At 41.7% G+C, this 18,667-nt stretch overlaps 1 protein-coding gene across 8 annotated transcripts in view; it reads left to right on the plus strand.

The window, feature by feature from the left end:
- LOC104062364 (sphingosine-1-phosphate phosphatase 1) overlaps window positions 1-18,299 on the plus strand; it is a 60,451-nt gene extending 42,152 nt beyond the window's left edge. For all 8 annotated transcript variants that reach the window (XM_054068961.1, XM_054068968.1, XM_054068966.1 and 5 more), the window contains exons 2-5: window positions 6,455-8,360; window positions 9,497-9,627; window positions 12,717-12,871; window positions 17,125-18,299. In XM_054068961.1, coding sequence (XP_053924936.1) covers window positions 6,455-7,654 — 1,200 coding nt within the window. In that variant the 3' untranslated portion in view covers window positions 7,655-8,360; window positions 9,497-9,627; window positions 12,717-12,871; window positions 17,125-18,299. The remainder of the gene's footprint in view (window positions 1-6,454; window positions 8,361-9,496; window positions 9,628-12,716; window positions 12,872-17,124) is intronic.
- The last annotated feature ends 368 nt before the right edge of the window (window positions 18,300-18,667 follow it).

The following is an 18,667-nucleotide window of genomic DNA, read 5'->3' on the forward strand; positions in this document are numbered from 1 at the left end:
TATCCTTCTTTTAGGAGGTGGTGTGGATGCCTCACCACGTGTTGTCGGTCTGTGGGGCTGCAGTGTCGGTTCGGAACTGCATGCCTGGAAGGAGAGGGGAGAAGGGAGGAGCAGAAGCACAAACCTGGTATTTGACCCTTATGTCAGAGACTCGCTCTGATGCAAACAGCAAGGCCAAGCACTGGGACAATTTGCCTGACAGCTCTTGCACATTCTGTAGGATCCACCTGAGGATGCAGGGTTTGTTCTTTACCTCTTCAGAGGCTGTCAGCGTGCAATTTAGGCTTAGGTAGGCTTTTGCAGAGGGTTTTAAAATACAGTATTCTTCACACAAAAAAAAAAAAAAAAGGAGATTATGTAGAAGATAAGTGTCCCAATTACAGTGTCTTTTTCTGTAATTTAACTTTTTTCTGGGAGTCTCTCAGATCTGCCTTAATAAAATAGGATTGTTTCTGCGGCAGCTTCTGTCAGCTTGATCTGAGAACAGCCATGAGAGTAAAACAGAGCATCTCTTATGCTCAAATTACTTTGCAGTCTCCTTTATTGGATGGATGCCTTATAAACACCTGGCTGCAATAACATCCTCTTACACCAAAAAAACTAATTTTAGTAGTTTTCTTTTGCTGAAAATATTCAATGTATGGGTTTTACGATTCATGCATTTAAAGCTACACCTGGTCAAATTTAAAAGTTGGTTTTGTGTTGTCTATCTGCAGATATCAGTATAATATTCAAAATGGGGTTTTGTTTCCATGTTGACATGAACACCTGCCTATACCCCCAAAAGATGAGTACGCAAAAGTTGCAGTTTCTTTTCTTTTGCATTTTTGAACCCCAGCGCACTGAGTACCTGTGACTTTTCCCTTCTCTCCTTGTTCTGACTTGCTGTTTTTCCTCTATCCTATACTTTTGTTTAAGGCCATTTTCTCAGTTCTCTGTCCTACCTGCAGCTCTTCTCTCCATTGCTGAACAGGATTGTACCCCCAAGGTCTGTACTGGGTGGGAGGGTAGGATTGAATTGATTTCATGGAATGCAGCTAGTTCAGTAGACCTAATTTTTTTACTCTTCCCGTAGACTTTGTTGTGGCAGTGTTTTATCTTTTTCCTTCTTTCTGCTCTTCTGATGTAATATTTTTCTCTGTAGTGCAAATACAAAATTATGTGGAGTTTTTTCTTGCTGTGTGTTACATTTGGAAACTAGATGTAACCGATTCAGAAAGATGAAATAATTCTCTTGGCAGTTTATATCTTGTCTCTGCACTTCAGCGTAGCCTCTTACGCATCTTATTCCCTTCCTGCCTGATAGACTAAATCCTTTTCTTTTTGCCTTAAAATGGCTTTGTGGGAATGCTGGAAAAGCACCTTATCTCTCTGCTTTGGTAAAATAACAAAATGAACTATAGGAGTTTGTATCTTGCAGAAATTATGCATGCCTGATGGGTGTTTTGTGCTTCCCCTCAGCACTTAGATCGTTTTGCTGATCCATCTTCTATTGTGAAGTGGTGCCAGTGAGGAGAGGTCTCTAAAGGCGTTTTGCATTAGTGAAGTGCAGCGTGCTAATGTGTTCTCCTCAGCCAACCTTGCACTTTACATTTCTGTTTTAAAATGCAAACCACATGTCATGTTGCATGCATGAATTGCTTTCCTCTGCTCAGAGCTCCAGGTTGGTTCTGATTTTGTTCTTCAACTTTTGATAATTGTGAAAATAAAGGGAGGGTCAGTTTGCATTGTTTATAATAGGAAAGAACAGTGCAAGATTTCATCTACTGCCGTTCAAATCCCTTGCTATTTTTGGTATTTGACCTCTGCAGAGAAGATTGCCAAAACTACAGGTCGTTCTCATTTTCATACGTGTTTTACCCTCCTACTCATAAGTTACTCTTACGTTACTGATTAAATCTTTGAGGCAAAGTTCTATTTCTCCCACATTTTCCATGGCATTTGTCAGAGAGGTAATTTTATGTTTCTATATGTCAGTGAGCTAACGTTCCCTTTTGGAAATAAGAACTATGCAGTTTGGCAGCATCTTGTGTACAGAACTGAAAGGAGCAGGAAAATAACTTGTGAATTGCTGGTTTATTTTTTGAAAAACTTTCTGGATTAAAGAGGACACGTGAGCCTGTTGGCTGGCGTAAAGACTGCGATGTTTAGAGTGCTGCAGAAAGAGCACAGCAGTTAAATGTTTAGTTTGTGTGGATGGTTGCTTACCTTTCCTTTCTGTGTCATTGAAAAGGCCTGCTTTTGGCATGCCTGACTGTCTGCTTCTAGTCTAGTGTGGTTGTTTCCATGTTTGGTTACTGAGAAATACATAACAAAGGCCTCTGAAAATCATAGAAAGGTTTGGGTTGGAAGGCATCTTAAAGATCATCCAGTTTCAACCCCCTTGTCACCGACAGGGACATCTCTCACTGGATCAGGTTGCTCAAAGCCTCATTCAGCCTCCTCTTCGTCATCCCTTCTGCTTTATGACTTCTGTTCTGAAAATCGAGCTTATTTCTTTTTTAGAGGAGCCTTGTGGGATGCCCTGGAGGTCAAAATATTTTAGGTTGTTTCAGAATACTGTGAGTTCTAAGATGCAATGAGTTTCAAGTGTCCTTCAAGAAGCTTATTGGTTCTGGTAGCTGTGGTATCAAGGAGGCATGCAGGGATTGCATTTATCTGTGAAGTTAATTCATGGAGCGGGTGGCACAGGTGTCATCTGGAGGACCTAGATGCAGCAGCACAGGAGTGCCAGAGTTAACTTGTAGAAGGGGATTTACCTTGTCTGAGGGATGTGGATATGAATGCAGGTGGGAGAGGCAGCTGTTATGTACGAGGAAAGGTGGCGCTGAGGATGGGACTGGGCTTCTGTTTCAAACACAAGTGACCAGCCGTAGACGGGCACTTTCAGCCAGATACTCCTGTGTCATCCGAGTGATGGTGTTTTCCTGGCACCTTAGCATCACCTGGATTTTGTCTGCGTTGAGGCCGTAGATCCAGTCCATGGACAGTTGTGAGCTGGAATAAGTAAAGAACCTGAATTTAACTACCTCACGTTCTGAGCAAGAGGTACCTTGGGGAAAGAAGAGTTTTTGGCTAGTGCTCTCTCTGCCCTTTCTTCTGAGACTGGAACAGTTCAAGAGCAAGCTGTCTGTCCCCTGCAAAGTCTCATTGGTGTGAGCAGTTCCCCTCACTGATCATCGCAACTGGCTGTTGTGCAAAATACATTATCTCCAAATTATGTCAGCCTTCAGAGATCCGCGGTTTACCAAAGGATCCTCGGTGACCATCGCAAAACAGATGCCTGCGTTGTCAAGGCTAAGGAGTACTAAACTAGAAGTGCTTCACTTCTGCAGAGCAGAGCAACATGTGCTCTGTAGGTGGCTGCAGTCCAACGCTTAGTTATCTTCTATTGTGTTTGGAAGACCATTGTTTCCTATTTGTCTCATAAATTTAACACAGATCCTATTCCTGCCATTTAAACTTTCCCATCAAAATACAACAGTGACTTCCCCTTCTGTAAAGGAAGGGCTAGCAGCTACACCCTGAAGTCTGAGCAAGAGTTGTTTATATAACCTTCAATCGCAATTTCATAATAGTCTGAAGACTTTCTTGCTATGGAAGACATTTTACTGAATTTTTAGCAAAAAAATTGGCTGCCATCAAATGGAATTCTAAGGCTCCTCAGTTGTTGCAGTGGAAATAGAATTGGAAACTGTACCCTCCAGCTTCCTGATGTAAATTGCACATCTATCTGGAAGCATGAAGAGCATTTTCTGGTATTTCAGGGTAGCTGTACCTGTGTCATTTTGGGGTAAGAGCTCAAGAGCTATCTTGGACTAACTTTATTTCCCAGAAAATGTTATTAAATCTGAATGAACATGCTTTTGCAGACTCGAGCTTTTTTTATGGGTACTTTGAAAAGTTCCCTCACCCTTCCCTCCCCAGCAGCAAGAGCTCTGACACGAGGGCTGTAAAAACTGCTCAAGGTATACTATTCTCTATCAAAGTAATATTTAAACAACTGCAGTTTGGTTTCCAAACAGATCACATTTGTCAGGAACATACCTGTTTGAGTTTCCTTGGCCTTTTGAGTACGAAAATTCTGAATATTTGGAGCTTGAAATTCAGGTCTGTCTGGTAAACCCCATTTTTCTTAAAATTTGCAGAGAGAACCCAATGTTTTTTTGTAACCAGAGCACTAGAGGGTAGCTGCTTTATGAAAACTCTGTATCTTCAAACATGTTTTTGAAATAGCATTAATATGGAATCTTCCATTGTAATTCTTCAGTAAATTGAGTTAACTAGAAGTTATCTTTAATAATATTAAGATATTTTAGTTCTTCAGTTGGAATCAGTAATTTGCACAGGAGTTTAAATAGTTCTCTGTTTGAGCAACATGGCAAGTGGTGTTTGAGAGCAGTCTGCTTCATGTAATAGTTCTAGTAAAAGCTTGTTCTATTTGAAGGAATACCCAGAAAAGTGAGTAAGGTGCAAGCTCTGTGGGTTGGGTTGTGCACAGGCTAATGCCAGAAAACATGTTGAACTTCTTTTCTTCAGAGGGGAAAGGAGTTTCCACAGGATGTCTGTGTTTTATGGCAAAAATTACTTGTAGATGTGCTCTGAAAGGTTGCTTTGATGTAGAAGATTAACCTGGGGACCTCATTGTCAGGATATTACTGAGGCAAATAGCTTAGTGAGATTATTTGTGACTTAGGAATTAAGCTTTTATGAATGTGCCTACTTAAGCTGTTTTTTAAGAATTTGCTCGCTTGTCGTATTGCATCATGAATATTTGGGTGCACCGCATAGCAAGACGGAAAGCAAACCCCTAAAACTACGAACACCATCAGGAAGAAAGAAGTGCAGAATGCAGTTTTGTCATAGCAACTTTTCCTTTGTTGCTGGTCTCTTGTGGACCATTAGTATAATTACTCAAAAACAAGGAATACATGGAAACTTCCTCATTCCATCTCTAAATATCTAGCCTGAAGAATTTGCGGATGAATGTATGATGGGACAGCTGGGAAGGCATGAGAAGATTGTCTTGCATTCTGAGTGTGCCTGATTTGTATTCCTTTAGGATTTTTTCAGAAAGGATCCTGTCATGCATGTGGTGACTAGGACTTGGTGCTGGTCTAGTCCTTAAGGAAATAAGGAGGTTTTTGAGTACCGCTTTACCTGAAGTATCTGTATTAAAGACAAATCACTGGTGTGTTGACCTCTTAGAACCTGCTGTGATTGTCTCACTGTTCGTTTTTTTAATGCAGAAGAATGGTCTAATTGAACCTGTAATTTTAGCAGAAGTCATTCATGTGGATGGTTGTGCTTATTCAACATGCCCCACCTACACCTGTCTTCTAAAACTGATTGTAATTTGCAAACTCACTAAACCCATCTATTGTTTATTATGGTAAAGATCTCATTTAAGTTTAAACGCCTCAGTACTTTTTCTGACTGTAAGTTGATGAAAGCCTTTACTGCAATTACAGAATTGAGTTTTCCTTTGTGCTGTAGAAAGGAGAACTTTTTTTTTTTTTAAGAGTACTCCATTTCTTTAGAAGAGAATCCATATATGAGAAGACTTTAAAATACATTTCAATTTTTTTTTTAATTTTGGTTTTGCTGGGTAGAATTTGAATTTGAGTGCATCACTGAAATCATGTGGGTTTCTAGGAAGGTTCAGTAGCGCCAGAGAGGAATTTCCTGTGAAGGGAAGATTTTCCATCAGTTGCATTAAGAGCCAGAGTTATGTGGTTTTATGGGAGCCTCAAAAACCTTTTAGGTTTTTGTGAGAATTGATGAAAAAGCCAAAGTTGCTGAATTCCAGTGAATTCCACTGATGTCATGTAGCCTGTTTCAGTGGTCCGTGCTGTGCTGGCAGGTGTTTATGTGCATCATTGAGCACATAAATACTTGTAAAATTTATCTCATCTGGCCACTTCGGGCTGTAGTTCTACATAATTTTGGTCTCGTTCTCTGCCTGCCCTTTGCACATCTCCCAGTAGAAGAGTTCGCCTGAGAAGTCTCCTGCGGTTGTACTGGTGCAACTGTTTGTGTGCTGTGCCTCCTAGCAGCTTTACAGAACAAAAATTATTCCTTCTCAGGTAGTGGTGATGACTTGATTTTTTTTCCACTTGTGGAGAACATCACTTTACTATTTACTTTATAAAAATAATAAAGCAAATGTAGCTAAGTGACTTTCACAGGGTTCACAGACAGAATATTTAATCTTCTAAGGGGATTATATGATGTATAGCTTACAGTCACAAGAGACCGAATTCCTTAAGTCGGGGAGCCCTTTCCGGCTCTCTGTTTCTGTAAATGAAGTTGTAGTGGGTAGGGCATCAAGATGATTAAATTGTGACTTCACGTGTCATTTCTGTGCAAGATATTTTTTTCATACATATTTTTAAAGTTAATATTATTTCAAAATGTCGTAATTAAAGCTTACATTGGGTTTTATTTATTACAGGTTTCTGCAACGTTAGGATCAGCATTTGAGATGACTGCAGTGGAGAACATAGAGGAGCAGCTTGCTAGTCTCCGCATAGCAAAACGTTCTACATTAAGTGAGGAACCTGCTTATTTACTGGATATAGATGTTTCCACACCTGCTCAATCTGAAGGCAGTCGCTTTGTGGCAGTTTCATGTTCCAATAAGTCAATTAGAGTTTATAACAGGGAAACGTTAAACTTCCTGCGGGATTACAGTAGTTGTCCTGGGGTACTTAATGGAGTCAGATTTGCACATGCGTGTGACAGCTTAGTGTTCTCAGCATGCAGTGATGGTACAGTGAAATGTTGGGATATTCGTTTAGCAACTGAGAAAGCTGTGCAGGTATTTAGTGGCTATCCTTCCAACGTTTTCATCAGTTTTGATATAAACTGCAGTGATCTCATACTTTGTGCCGGAACAGAAGAAGTTGAAAAGGACACGTTTCTGGTGTTTTGGGATGCAAGAGGCATTACAGACTGTGCCAGGACAACGAAAGAACCCTTGGGAGTCTATTCTGAAAGTCACAATGATGATGTCACTAAAATTAGTTTTCATCCTGTCAAACCCAATCTGGTGGTTTCTGGGTCAACTGATGGGTTGGTTAACGTGTTCGACATCAACAAGGACAATGAAGATGATGCTTTGATATCAACTTGCAATTCAGATTCGTCAGTAAGTTTCATTGGCTGGTCTGGGAAAGACTATAGACAGGTCTACTGCACGACGCATGATGAGAGCTTTTGCTGGTGGGACACTGCTCAGTTAGATACTGAGGAACCCATAACACTGTTACATGTTCTGGATGTCAGAGATGCAGTCTGCATTGAAAATGACAGCTTGCATTACCTGGTAGGTGGCTTGTACCATGAAAAGGCAGACAAACTCTTTCTTATTGGGGGAACATCCACAGGAAACATTCACCTAATCGGCTGTGGCACTGATGGACTAAGCCTGGTGAGTACCCTTTGCGGAGGACACTCGGCCACTGTTCGCTCATTCTGCTGGAACCTGATGGATGAGTCTCTGTTGACGGGTGGAGAGGATGCTCAGCTGTTGCTATGGAAACCTGGAGCTGTAGAAAAGTCCCTCGCAAAGAAATCATCTATGAAGATTGCTTCTTCAGTGCAGAAAAGAGTAAGAGTTCACAACAGCTCCCTCAAAAGCAGGAAAAAGTGAAATTCTGACAGTGGGAATCTCTGCTGTGTAGAGTTTTCCTGGTGTTTAATCTCTCAGGCAATACGTGGCTGTGCTTTAGTTGAAGCTTTTCTGCAGAAAGAATTATGCTGCTTGAGTTCTAACTGTGAATGTATTTCAGTCACTGGATGATAGCCCCTTTTTTTAAGTTGCTAATGTTAATCAGAAAAGAGCAAATATTTACTCTTGAGTTCACGAACAATAGGTCTTAAATCATATTATAAAAAAGTGTTTCTGTGGTTGTTTAATGTCTCAGCCAACCTCTTTAATGTGTAATATAGGCCTGTGGCTTGCATAATTTGTTACCTTCCCACTGAAATTCCCTGGCATGTTTTAAAAGCTTTTGTATCTCATGCTGTATTTTCCTTTCTTTACAGAGAACTTAATGAGATTGCTCCATATATTAAAAGATTTTATGTCACATTTTAATGCCTGAGGAATTGCTTCTTGATGAAAGTGAAAATAAGTCCTGTTTTGCACTGTCATGTCACTGGTTTATTACAAGCTCATAAAGAAGCAGTTGGTAGAGCCGTATATTTCATAGCAAGGATATGCATGCAACCAAACAGGAACGCATGATTCCAAGCAGCTACTTTTTAGGTGGATGAGAACTGTTAAACTGGCATTATTTAGGACGTATTTCCTGCATGAAAACACCCAATCTAGCAAGCAGCTTCATTCTCTCCTGGTGAGTGCATCTCGGGAGGCGTGCCTGAAAGACTGGGGAGACCTTTGGTGGGTTAAAGTTGCTAAGTATAATAATACTGTTGGTGAAAGTCCCAAATCTTGCATTTGAAATAAACTGGTATCACGCACTAAGTGGGGATGTTAAACCCAGAAATGAACACTGCCTTCTGAGTCTGTAGTTACAGAGTAATAGTTCGATATGGGGAGACTTTAGCAAAACATTTTAGAGGTCAGTGTGTGTCCTTTAAGAACTGTTTCTCTCCGCAGAGAGGTTTTATGCTTAGATATTTCCCTAGGACAGTTTTATTTTGGTATTCAGTCAAATACCTGTTCAGTGGTGCAAAAATTGCCCTGCATTTCTGAAATTATTGGGTCTTTATGCTTATTCTGCTCCACTGGCAGACGACACTGCGTCTGGCTCTGCACACACAATTACCTCCAGCATTCTGACGATGATTGCAGGCAAGTGGTGGTTGGTGATGATGCTGTAGTTAACCTATGTGGACTACAACTGAAAACTGGACAAGGGCATTGAAGAATCACCTTGTTACAGAGTGGTTGGCAAAGGAATTAAGAGGGGCTGGCTTTATTTTTCCACACAAGGGTGGGTAGCTAGTTCCTTCAAAACAAGTTTTGAATGTCAGGTTTAGAGGTTTAGCCTGGAGTTCAGGAACTGTTTAGGCAGTACAGGAGATGCCTCCATCACAGCTGTGCTGGAGATCTCATCATCATCTCAATAAATGAATCCTGTTCAACCAGAAGTATCAAGTTTCCACATGACATGTTTTACAAACTGTTTGTGTCCTTCAGCCATAACAATGCATCCACAGTTGTTTTGGGTCTGCCTGTTAGTGATGATTAAGATGATTCACTTGCTTTTGTTGCTGCTGGGTATTTAAAAGTACAGCTTCAATTGAAAAATCACATTTCTCTCAACTTTCTTTTTGCTACTTGTGTTAAGTCCAGGTTACACCCAACAGCCTTAGCTGTTGCTTTTCAAATTACCTTATGCTATATTGAGACAACAACAGTGAGTGTTGTCTCAGGGACAACAGGGACTATGGTGCACCTGGATCCTGTGCTCTTTCAAGATTTATTCTCAAGTCACTATTTACTGCCTGTTTCTGTGGAATTCAGGTTTGCGACTGAGTTGACCAAATGCTTCAGACTCCTCTGAATTCACCGTGATGCCCTCGTGGGCCTGACTTGTTTCAGTACTAGTGGATGGGAATGGGGAACTAGAGGATGGTTCTGAAACCTGTTTCAGTGTAAGTATGACGTATTATTTGATTTTTAGGTGTTAATCCACTTTTTCCTTGGTATCTTGACACACTCAGTTAAGTAAGGTTGGTGGGCCTGTCTTGCATTTGATTTCTTGAAGGCAGTTTTGTGTGCTGCGTATCAAAACACACAGTGAGGGAGCTTTTGGTTGCCTCCACTTGCTCTCAAAGTGTCTGTTGAGCAAGATTCTGGTGCGTTCTGCCAGATATCTCCAAACTAAAGCAGCAGAGATGGGAGTACTCAGGTTGGACTCAGGGAAGTGTCCAACCTGTGTCTGTTATCATGCTTCTGAATTAGGCTGATGCATAACAAATCAATATCACAGTTAAAGCCATTCTCTTCCCTGAGTAGTTGATTTCTTCCTTTTACGTACATAGCATAAATAGCAATGGAAAGAGAAAAATATATGTGTGGATTTTAAAATTCTGCAAAAGCGCAGCAGCTGTCAGGAGACTCAGGCTTGTGTTGCCTCTGACAATACTTGTTTTGGGTTTTTTAATTTTTATTTTGTGTTGACCTAATTTCAGGTTAATATCCATAAAGTAAATATAGAAGAAAACCACATGTTAACAAGTAATTAGCAATGCTTGCCTTTGTAAACTGCAAACACTGTTTTATAGCCCACAGAGCACAGACAAGACATGTATGTAATCATATGAATAATAATAGACTTGAACTTGGGCAGTTTAGCTTGTCTGGCTGTATTTAACCACGTAGGTTAGTTTTGATGTCTGTCAGTTGGATTCAGCATTGTTAAGAAACATATTTGACCTTTATAAAACTTATGTAATTGACACTGTGCAAGTAACGGGCATTCAGAAACCGCCACTGTGTGAATTGTTTGATACCAAGGGAATCTCGAATTCCATAAGCAGTCTCAGATATTTTTCCAGTAAACGAAAAGTTAAACCCAGATAGACTGGCCCAAGTACAGAAAACAGCATCCATCTTCATTCAGGGATGACAGTAAACCTGTTGTACGATATTTCTGAGCACCAGGAGAATATCCTATAGTGAGCACTTGAAAATAAATGTACTTACATTTGGCAAGTTCCTAAACTTCCTCTTTCTGTAAGTAAAATCCAACACTTGTATGCTTGCCGTTGTTGTGTTTAAGGTGTGCACATACTGAATATGGACTTGCCACCTCTCCTTGAAGAAGTTAGACTTATAGAATAGAGCTGGACAGGACCAACCCCCCTGCCATGGGCAGGGACATCCCACTGGCTCAGGGTGCCCAAAGCCCTATCCAACCTGGCCTTGAACACCTCCAGGGATGGGGCAGCCACAGCTTCCCTGGGCGACCTGTGCCACTGCCTCACCACTCTCACGGTGAATAAATCCTTCCTAAAGTCCAGTCTAAATCTGCCCCTTTCCAGTTTGTACCTGTTCCCCCTGCTTCTGCTTTTGCAGAATTTTAAAATCCACACATATATTTTTCTCTTTCCGTTGCTATTTATGCTATGTACGTAAAAGGAAGAAATCAACTACTCAGGGAAGAGCATGGTTTTAACTGCGATAGATATTGATTTGTTACGCATCAGCCTAATTCAGAAGCACGATAACAGACACAGGTTGGACACTTCGAACACCTGAGTACTCCCATCTCTGCTGCTTTAGTTTGGAGATAGCTGGCAGAACGCACCAGACTCTTGCTCAACAGACACTTTGAGAGCGAGTGGAGGCAACCAAAAGCTCCCTCACTGTGTGTTTTGATATGCAGCACACAAAACTTGTCCCATCCCCACAAGCCTTTATGGATAGCCCTTCTCCAGCTTTCCTGTAGGCCCCCTTCAGTTGTGCTATTTCATTTTGTTAAGTGAGAGAATTTCAGGATGACATCCTGTAGTCAGTGGGAAGCTTCAACTATCGCAGCAGAGAGCAGGCTTTTACCCGCGCTCTAGGGGGAGGGCAGAAATTTATTGACAAATCTAAATGAAGGCATGAATTCATTTATAGGCAGCATTCAGTTTGCTACTTATCAGTCATGAGCTGTTCCGTGGCCACGTCATACACGGCATGCGTCTTCTGTATTAGCAGAGGTGCTGATACAGTAAAACATTGGAAAGTGCAAGCTTTAGGCTGCATTCCTGAATGATGCCTTTCTCTTGGCCAGCGATCTTAGCCTGGTAGATAGATCATCGTACTGTTATATGACACAATATAGTCTGTCGTGTGAGGTGCTGACTCCGAATTAAGCCTTAGAAGCCAGGCACCTCCCTGCTTACGTAGCTGCATATTGTGCTTTGTGGTAAGGCACTTTGGGATGGAACACAAAGTGTTCACAAGTGTAAGGGGGCTTGGTATGGATGCAGATACTTGCAGTGTCAGTTTTTCAGCAAAGCTTTTGTACTCCTGAAAGAATTAACATTTTTGGCCGATCTCATAAAGCTCATCTACATTTGCCATTATTAATTTGGAATTACTTCTCTCCATTCCTTCTGTTGTTTGGCTTCTTGATTGTTTTTTGGAGGTAGTAGTGTCCTGATGTCTGCTTTTCTGGAAGGGAATGAGCCCTGTCCCTTTCCCTCCATGAGCATTTCTGTCCTCTGCATAGCCTGCTGGACTTTGCGCTTCTTATTACACCGAGTGGGTGGTGGGAAGCAGAGAGAGGAAGGAAAAAGGGGAGAGAATTCTGTCCAGGGAAGCTCCTCGACTAAGGAGGTGTTCCCTCTACCTTTGAAATATATGTAATGACTTTTTCTTGAGCTTGATAGAAGCAGGATAGGACCTTAACTAAATTATGCAAGATGTAAACACCCTTCAAGCATAAAAGCCAGTTCCTGTTTGTCTGTGAGATGAACAATTTGGCAGTGAAGTGCGCAAGAGAGGCAGAAGGTGTTTCCTCACAGGGGCTGGGTATTCTTAACTTCTTCTAGCAGTGAGGAGAGCTGCTGGTCAAGCTACCTCTGCCCTGCAGGAACCAATGGATTCAGGATGTCACATGCCATGGAAAAAAAAAAAGGATGGCAAAAGTGAGTGTAAGGATGACAGCTAAAGGTAGCGATGCAGTCTGTGAATGTACAGCTCTCTGTTAGGTGATGATACAGTGCTCTGTTCCTTGGTTCCTCTTCAGAATTATTTGCAGGTAACCCAACAGGCCATTGTGAGGATCGCAGACTGCTTTGGGTTGGAAGACACCTTTAAATGCCACCCGGTCCAATTCTGCTGCAATGAGCAGGGACATCTTCAACCTGATCAGGTTGCTTACAGCCCCGACCTTGAATTTAGGTAACTTGATGTTTTCTCTATCTTTTTTTCTGTACCAGTTTGTAAACTGGCACAAGTACGTTGGCTAACAGGAGTGAAGTGGGGTTAACTTCAGTTACTGCCACTGACTGCTTGGCCTCAGCTTGCTGTTGTGGTGTTCTGTCCTACTGGGATTGCAACACATGCATATCTTCAAGTCCTGTGTCCTCATGCCTTCAGATTCTTTGCAATCTATATTTTGAAAGTGTATCTACTTTTCTGGAAACTGAATGACAGAAAATACTATTCTATATACCACTGCTGCAAGCTTGGCACCGGTATTTTTTAATATATTACATTTTTGATTCACTATCAATTCCAGTCTTATTCTCTCATGTTCTGAATAAAGACTCGATGCTGCTAAAATCCCCTAAAGGTGGTACTTGAGCAGCCTGTTTCTATAGGAGCTCAGGACTGGCAATGAGAGATGCTGGGAGGTGGTTAAGATTAGAGTTCTCATTTGTAATTTTAAATGGTCATTTGGGGAAGTCCAGTAAAAGTGGGAAAAAAAAGATGGCCTGTGGAACTTGCAGTGCGCAGTGGATCACCAAAGGACTGTAGCATCCCAGGTAGCATACTTGATACTTCTGATACTGGAAAGCACATTAGACTAAAGCTGAAGCAGAAATACAGACACAGAATTCACTTTTCTGGATGGTTTTAATAAAGAAATTCTTAATTACTAACTGAGTTAAATACCCGTGAGTACAATATAGGCCAACACTCACTGCTTTAGATCCAAATTAAAAAATATTGAATACACAGATAACAGGTAAAACAAGTGACAAACTTGGCTTTTCCTGGGACTGCTGGAGGGTGCTGGAGACCTCTGCCTGTAAATGAAGTACAATGGCTCTGATTTTTTTCTTTTCTCAGTACTGCGAATATATGAAGTATGAAGGCAGAAATGTAAACCAATAATGTGTTTTTAACACTGTCTTAAACTGTAATTATTCCTGCCACAGATTGTTCCTTGCTGGTGGAAGCAAAGTTTGTATTCAAGAGTTTCATGTGTCTTGTCCTAGAGAAAATTGGGGTTTTTTTTCCTACTTCTGTTTCTGCTCATCACATCAGAAGCACGAGAGGGGAAAAGTATGGACCCTGGACTGGAAATTCGGGTTTTTGCTGTGCTAGAAACAGCACAGTCACGTGTGCCTGTGAAGTATGTTCCTGTGTTTGAATCTGGTTGCAATTAAAGATATTTCTTGGGTATCTCTCAACACCACAAAGCCTGCAATGCTCACCAGAGAGCCACAGAGGATACTTATTGATGTACGAGCTGATCGCTGGGTCCTGAAAGAAATTGAAGCTTGACAGTCTTTGAGGATGGGAACCATTATTTATACATGGGGATCTCAAATGTTACTTTAAAAACCTTGCAGAGGCAATATTCACTGCATCTTGGGTCAACTAAAATGGTGTTTGTGCTTCACACCCCAAAAATCAAAGTCTAGCTGAGGCTGATACTAGACAACCTAATGTTAATTCTTCACGCTGAGGGTGATGAGGCAGTGGCACAGGTTGCCCAGGGAAGCTGTGGCTGCTCCATCCCTGGAGGTGTTCAAGGCCAGGTTGGATGGGGCCTTGGGCAGCCTGAGCCAGTGGGAGGTGTCCCTGCCCATGGCAGGGGGGTTGGAACTGGATGAGCTTTAAGGTCTCTTCCAACCCAACCCATTCTATGATTCTGTGTTTATTCGAAAGAAATGAAATGTTCTAAATGAAGACATACAAGGATGTATGAGTCAGAGGGAACATCTCCAGATATTCAACCATGAACAAGGTAGTCATAAAGATCTTGAGTCATCTTCTATAGGTATATGGTATTAGAGCAACAAGAAGATTAAATGATTGTTGTTATAGTTTGGTTGAATTTATTAAGTCCTCGCTGTTGCAAATAGTAGAAAGTATGAAGGCGATTAAGGAATGTAATAGGAGCACCCAGGCATCCCACCACAGGCCAAGGAATGAACGCTGGCATTTTGTTAAATCATCTTAACTAAAATAAGCCCAAACGCTTTTTAATTTTCATTAGTGTTATTATTTTAACATTTCTTTTGTGGTTTATTGCCAGGATGCCTAGACAGTGAGTGAACTGCAATTCCCTGTCGTTGTAAACTAGCTCATTGGCGTGTGCAGTGACTGAAGGCTTCTCTTCTCTTTATGTATTCACCTGCCTTCCTGGACGCTTGTGTTTCCCAGTTTTCACCTTACTTTTGTTCCAGACATTCTAAGCCTGCATCTTTATTGTATTTCATTTAAGAATTTGCTCATATTTACTTTCTAAACTGTTAGAATGCCCCAAGAGTGCATTCAAATGAGACACAACTGAAGTATTTGTGGTTTCTTACAGCTGTGTGTAATGTCTTGGACACATTTGCTCATCAGTAGATTTATTAAGGTGGTAAAGTTAACATTTATTAAGGTGGTAAAGGTACATATTTATCATTAATATGGCAGTTTTATCTCTTCCGTCAATACTCCTTAAATACACAGAAAAAAATTCTTGAGACTTGAATACAGTTGATGATTTCTGTAGCTGTGGGTGTTTTCAAAGAGTTTGGTTTATGAAACAATTCTGAAAAGCTCCATAGTATCTTGTAAATGAAAAGCCAATATTTTGCAGATGGTTCTATAAATAAATCTAGCAGATACAGAAATAAGTAAAGGTATTTCAAGAGCTCCAGGCGTGTTTTTGCACATAATGCTATGGTGAGCTAACAGAGGAAATGAACTTCCTTTTGTTTGCAAAATATAAAACCCCTCAAGTTCTTAACGTTTTTTCCACACTGCTGAGCGAGTTGAGCTACTACGCAGGTTTTTCTTGTCGATCACAGGTTTCCATACATAGCGCATTCATGAACCCTCCTACAGAACCTCAAAGAAAGGCCGGGGTGAGCTGTAGACAGCTCATGCAGCTGCAAACCGGAGCATTCTGCTGGGTCAGAACCCAAGGTATAGGGAAAAAAAAACCATCCTCATGTAGCTGGGCTATAGCAGAAAAAGCAAACAACAGCTACTGCTCCGTTTGTGTCATCTTCCCATTCTTTTTCCAGTTCTTTTAAAAGTTGATTTAGCTTACTATGCAATCTGGGGTCATCTTAATACAAGAGAGACTCGCTGAAGTTCTCTAATATCTCTAAGGTCCTCCTCTGTTTCCTGCCTTGATCTACTCAATCTCAATTTATTTCTGTTCTTTTGGCAAAGGTGAACTTGACAGTTACCAGGATGGTTTCCAACTGTCACAGCTCACCAGCACAAGCACCGGGACAGCACCAGAGAAACAGGGGAACGTACTGCTTTAAAATAAACGTTGCTAATCCCCAAACTGCAGGAACGTTACTAAGGAAGTAGTCTAAAAGCGCTGTTTTCCTCGCTGACGTTTGGGCTGTGTGGCTTCATGCAGCGTGTTGAAAAGAAAGAGTGAGAAGTGCCAAATGTTGCACCCGTGGTGCTTTGTAACCCGTCTGAATGTGCAGAGGGCTCCTGGGTGTATGCACACCGGCTCAAATCGTGCTCTGAGAGGTCCCGTGTGTGATGGAAGAGCCCAAAAGTGCTTATGAATGCCATCAGCTATCAGAAAAGATTTTAATATAGTTGATATTAAAGCAACTAAGTGGAAGAGTCTAAATATATACTTGGAATAATAACCTATTGCTAATCTTCTGGAAGAAAATGGTGCTCTGTCATGCACAGATTTCAAGCAGGATTTAATCTTCCTTTCAGCCTCCCCCCCCCCCATTATTTCCAGTATAACTAAAATAAACCAGCTCATTTTTAAAGGTATGCTAGGTAGTTATTCTCAAGGAGTAAAATTGAAACTCCTAAACTTTAGAACCCAAGCAGAATTTAGGTTTCTAAAAGTGCAGCTTTCATAAATATATCATACGCATTCTGTTCCATCAAGATGGTTTCAGTATTACACATTTCATGAGCGGAATGATCTTGAAAAACATTATGTATATTTTATTAGCTTTTAGAGAATGATACAGAATAACATATATCTTTATCTTCCCTAAGAAACTCTTCCCTGCATGCCACTGACTTCTAACCTGAGTTCTGGCTGCTCGTTTTGTCAGTCGAGGCTGGAGGCACCAGCAGTGTCCAAGGTTCCCCGTACAAATAAACCGCGCTGTACGTGCTGTGTGTAGTGCTTATGGACAAAAAGTAAATTGTCCTGACACAGAGCTTATTGTTTCAATGTGTCAAACATGCTGTACTTTTCATTTTCCATGCAGGGAAAGTGAGGCAAAAAGCTCCCCGGTTGCACATAAGAAATCCGTGCCAGAACTGGGTCAGAGCTGAGATCTTTTGCTTCTCTCCTGCACCACACGGCTGCTGCTGCTGCTTTGGCCTCTTCTGGAGTTTATAATGTTACCTGCGGAGATGGTTTATTTTGTTCATTTAGTGCTTTGAAGGCCCTGTCAAAGTCTAGAACCCCAGAAGAGAGAGGAAGGTGGTCAAGGAGACCGCAGTCTACGTATCAGAGAGAATAAGCCACACATGAACAGAAAAAGAAGAGGAAAGAGATGACATAGTGCCAGCCAGGCAAGTCATAGTCATAAAACCAGAACCCCCCAACCTTTCCCGAACCCCCTGCTAATTTTTGGTCAAGCTCTTGAGGGCATTGGTGGCAGGGAGGGCAATGTGCGCGTTGATTTAAAGAATTCTTGAGAGAGAACAAGGTCATGGTTTTGTGTTGCTTCCCAAGAGCCCCTGGAGAGAGCAAGGGGCGGCAACAAGGGAGACAGCAGGAAAATGTTCATTTGAAAGTCAGACAAAGAGGTGGCTCCCACTAGATGTGTATCAGCGGGGCTGCAGTAAGACGGGTGTAACCCGTGTGGCCTGTCGTGTGCTCCATCCTGGCTAAGCTGCAAACCCAAGGGCTTCTGTGGGAAGAGCAAGGGGACACTGAGGTCCTAGAGCCCTATTTTCTTGAAGGATGAAGACTTGGAGAGATTGCATGACTCCAAAATGTCCTGGAGACTCAACAATGCTGCTGTTGGGTGTGAGACTGCAGCAGACTGATGGATAGCAATGAGCCTTCAAAGCAACCGATGGGGAATCTTTTGGAGAAGGGGGAGAAAAAGTCAAGAGAACTGTGAGGATGATGTGCAAGAGGAGGAGGAGCACAGTGACAGCTGATGTCAAAGGCAGCAGGACTGAGGAGCTCCAAGCGGTGCTGCTTGGGAATCAGCTAAGGTGTCACCACGGTGTTTTATGATGATGACCTGCAATGTGATCTCTGTTTACATTTTAACAGATCCATTTAGCAAACGTGGTGGTAGGATCCCTGCCAGCTCTGTTCAACCAACTTCGTTTTCCTTACTAATGAACCCTAGTGGAAGGCAAGCACAGACAAGCAACTGCTTGTGCCAGTCTGACAGGCAGTTGTGGCTGGGGATCAGGGGAGTGGGGCTGAAAAGTCTGAGCTTCGCTCAACTTCCCTCTCCTGGAACAAGTTTTTTTCATTTCACCAAAGTCTGATAAACCCATTGAGCCTTCCTGCTGGGTCTGTTTGGTTACTATCAGTTTACCACTGTATTTAATGCCCTAAGGCACTGACAATCCCTTTAAAATCATTCTTGGAAACTAGGGCACATCTTAAATGGCTGTGATCATTCATGGCCTCCATCACAGGAAGGCTGAAGATGGTTTTAAGTACACACTTAAGCTTTCCCAAAAGACTGGAAAATGCTTTGAAACATGTGAAACAAACCCTAAAGCCTCCTGGAAAACCTTGACTTGGAAGCAAAATACCTCTGTCTCCCTTATATTCAT

Source organism: Cuculus canorus, chromosome 5, assembly GCF_017976375.1.
Source record: "Cuculus canorus isolate bCucCan1 chromosome 5, bCucCan1.pri, whole genome shotgun sequence".
NCBI lineage: Eukaryota > Metazoa > Chordata > Aves > Cuculiformes > Cuculidae > Cuculus > Cuculus canorus.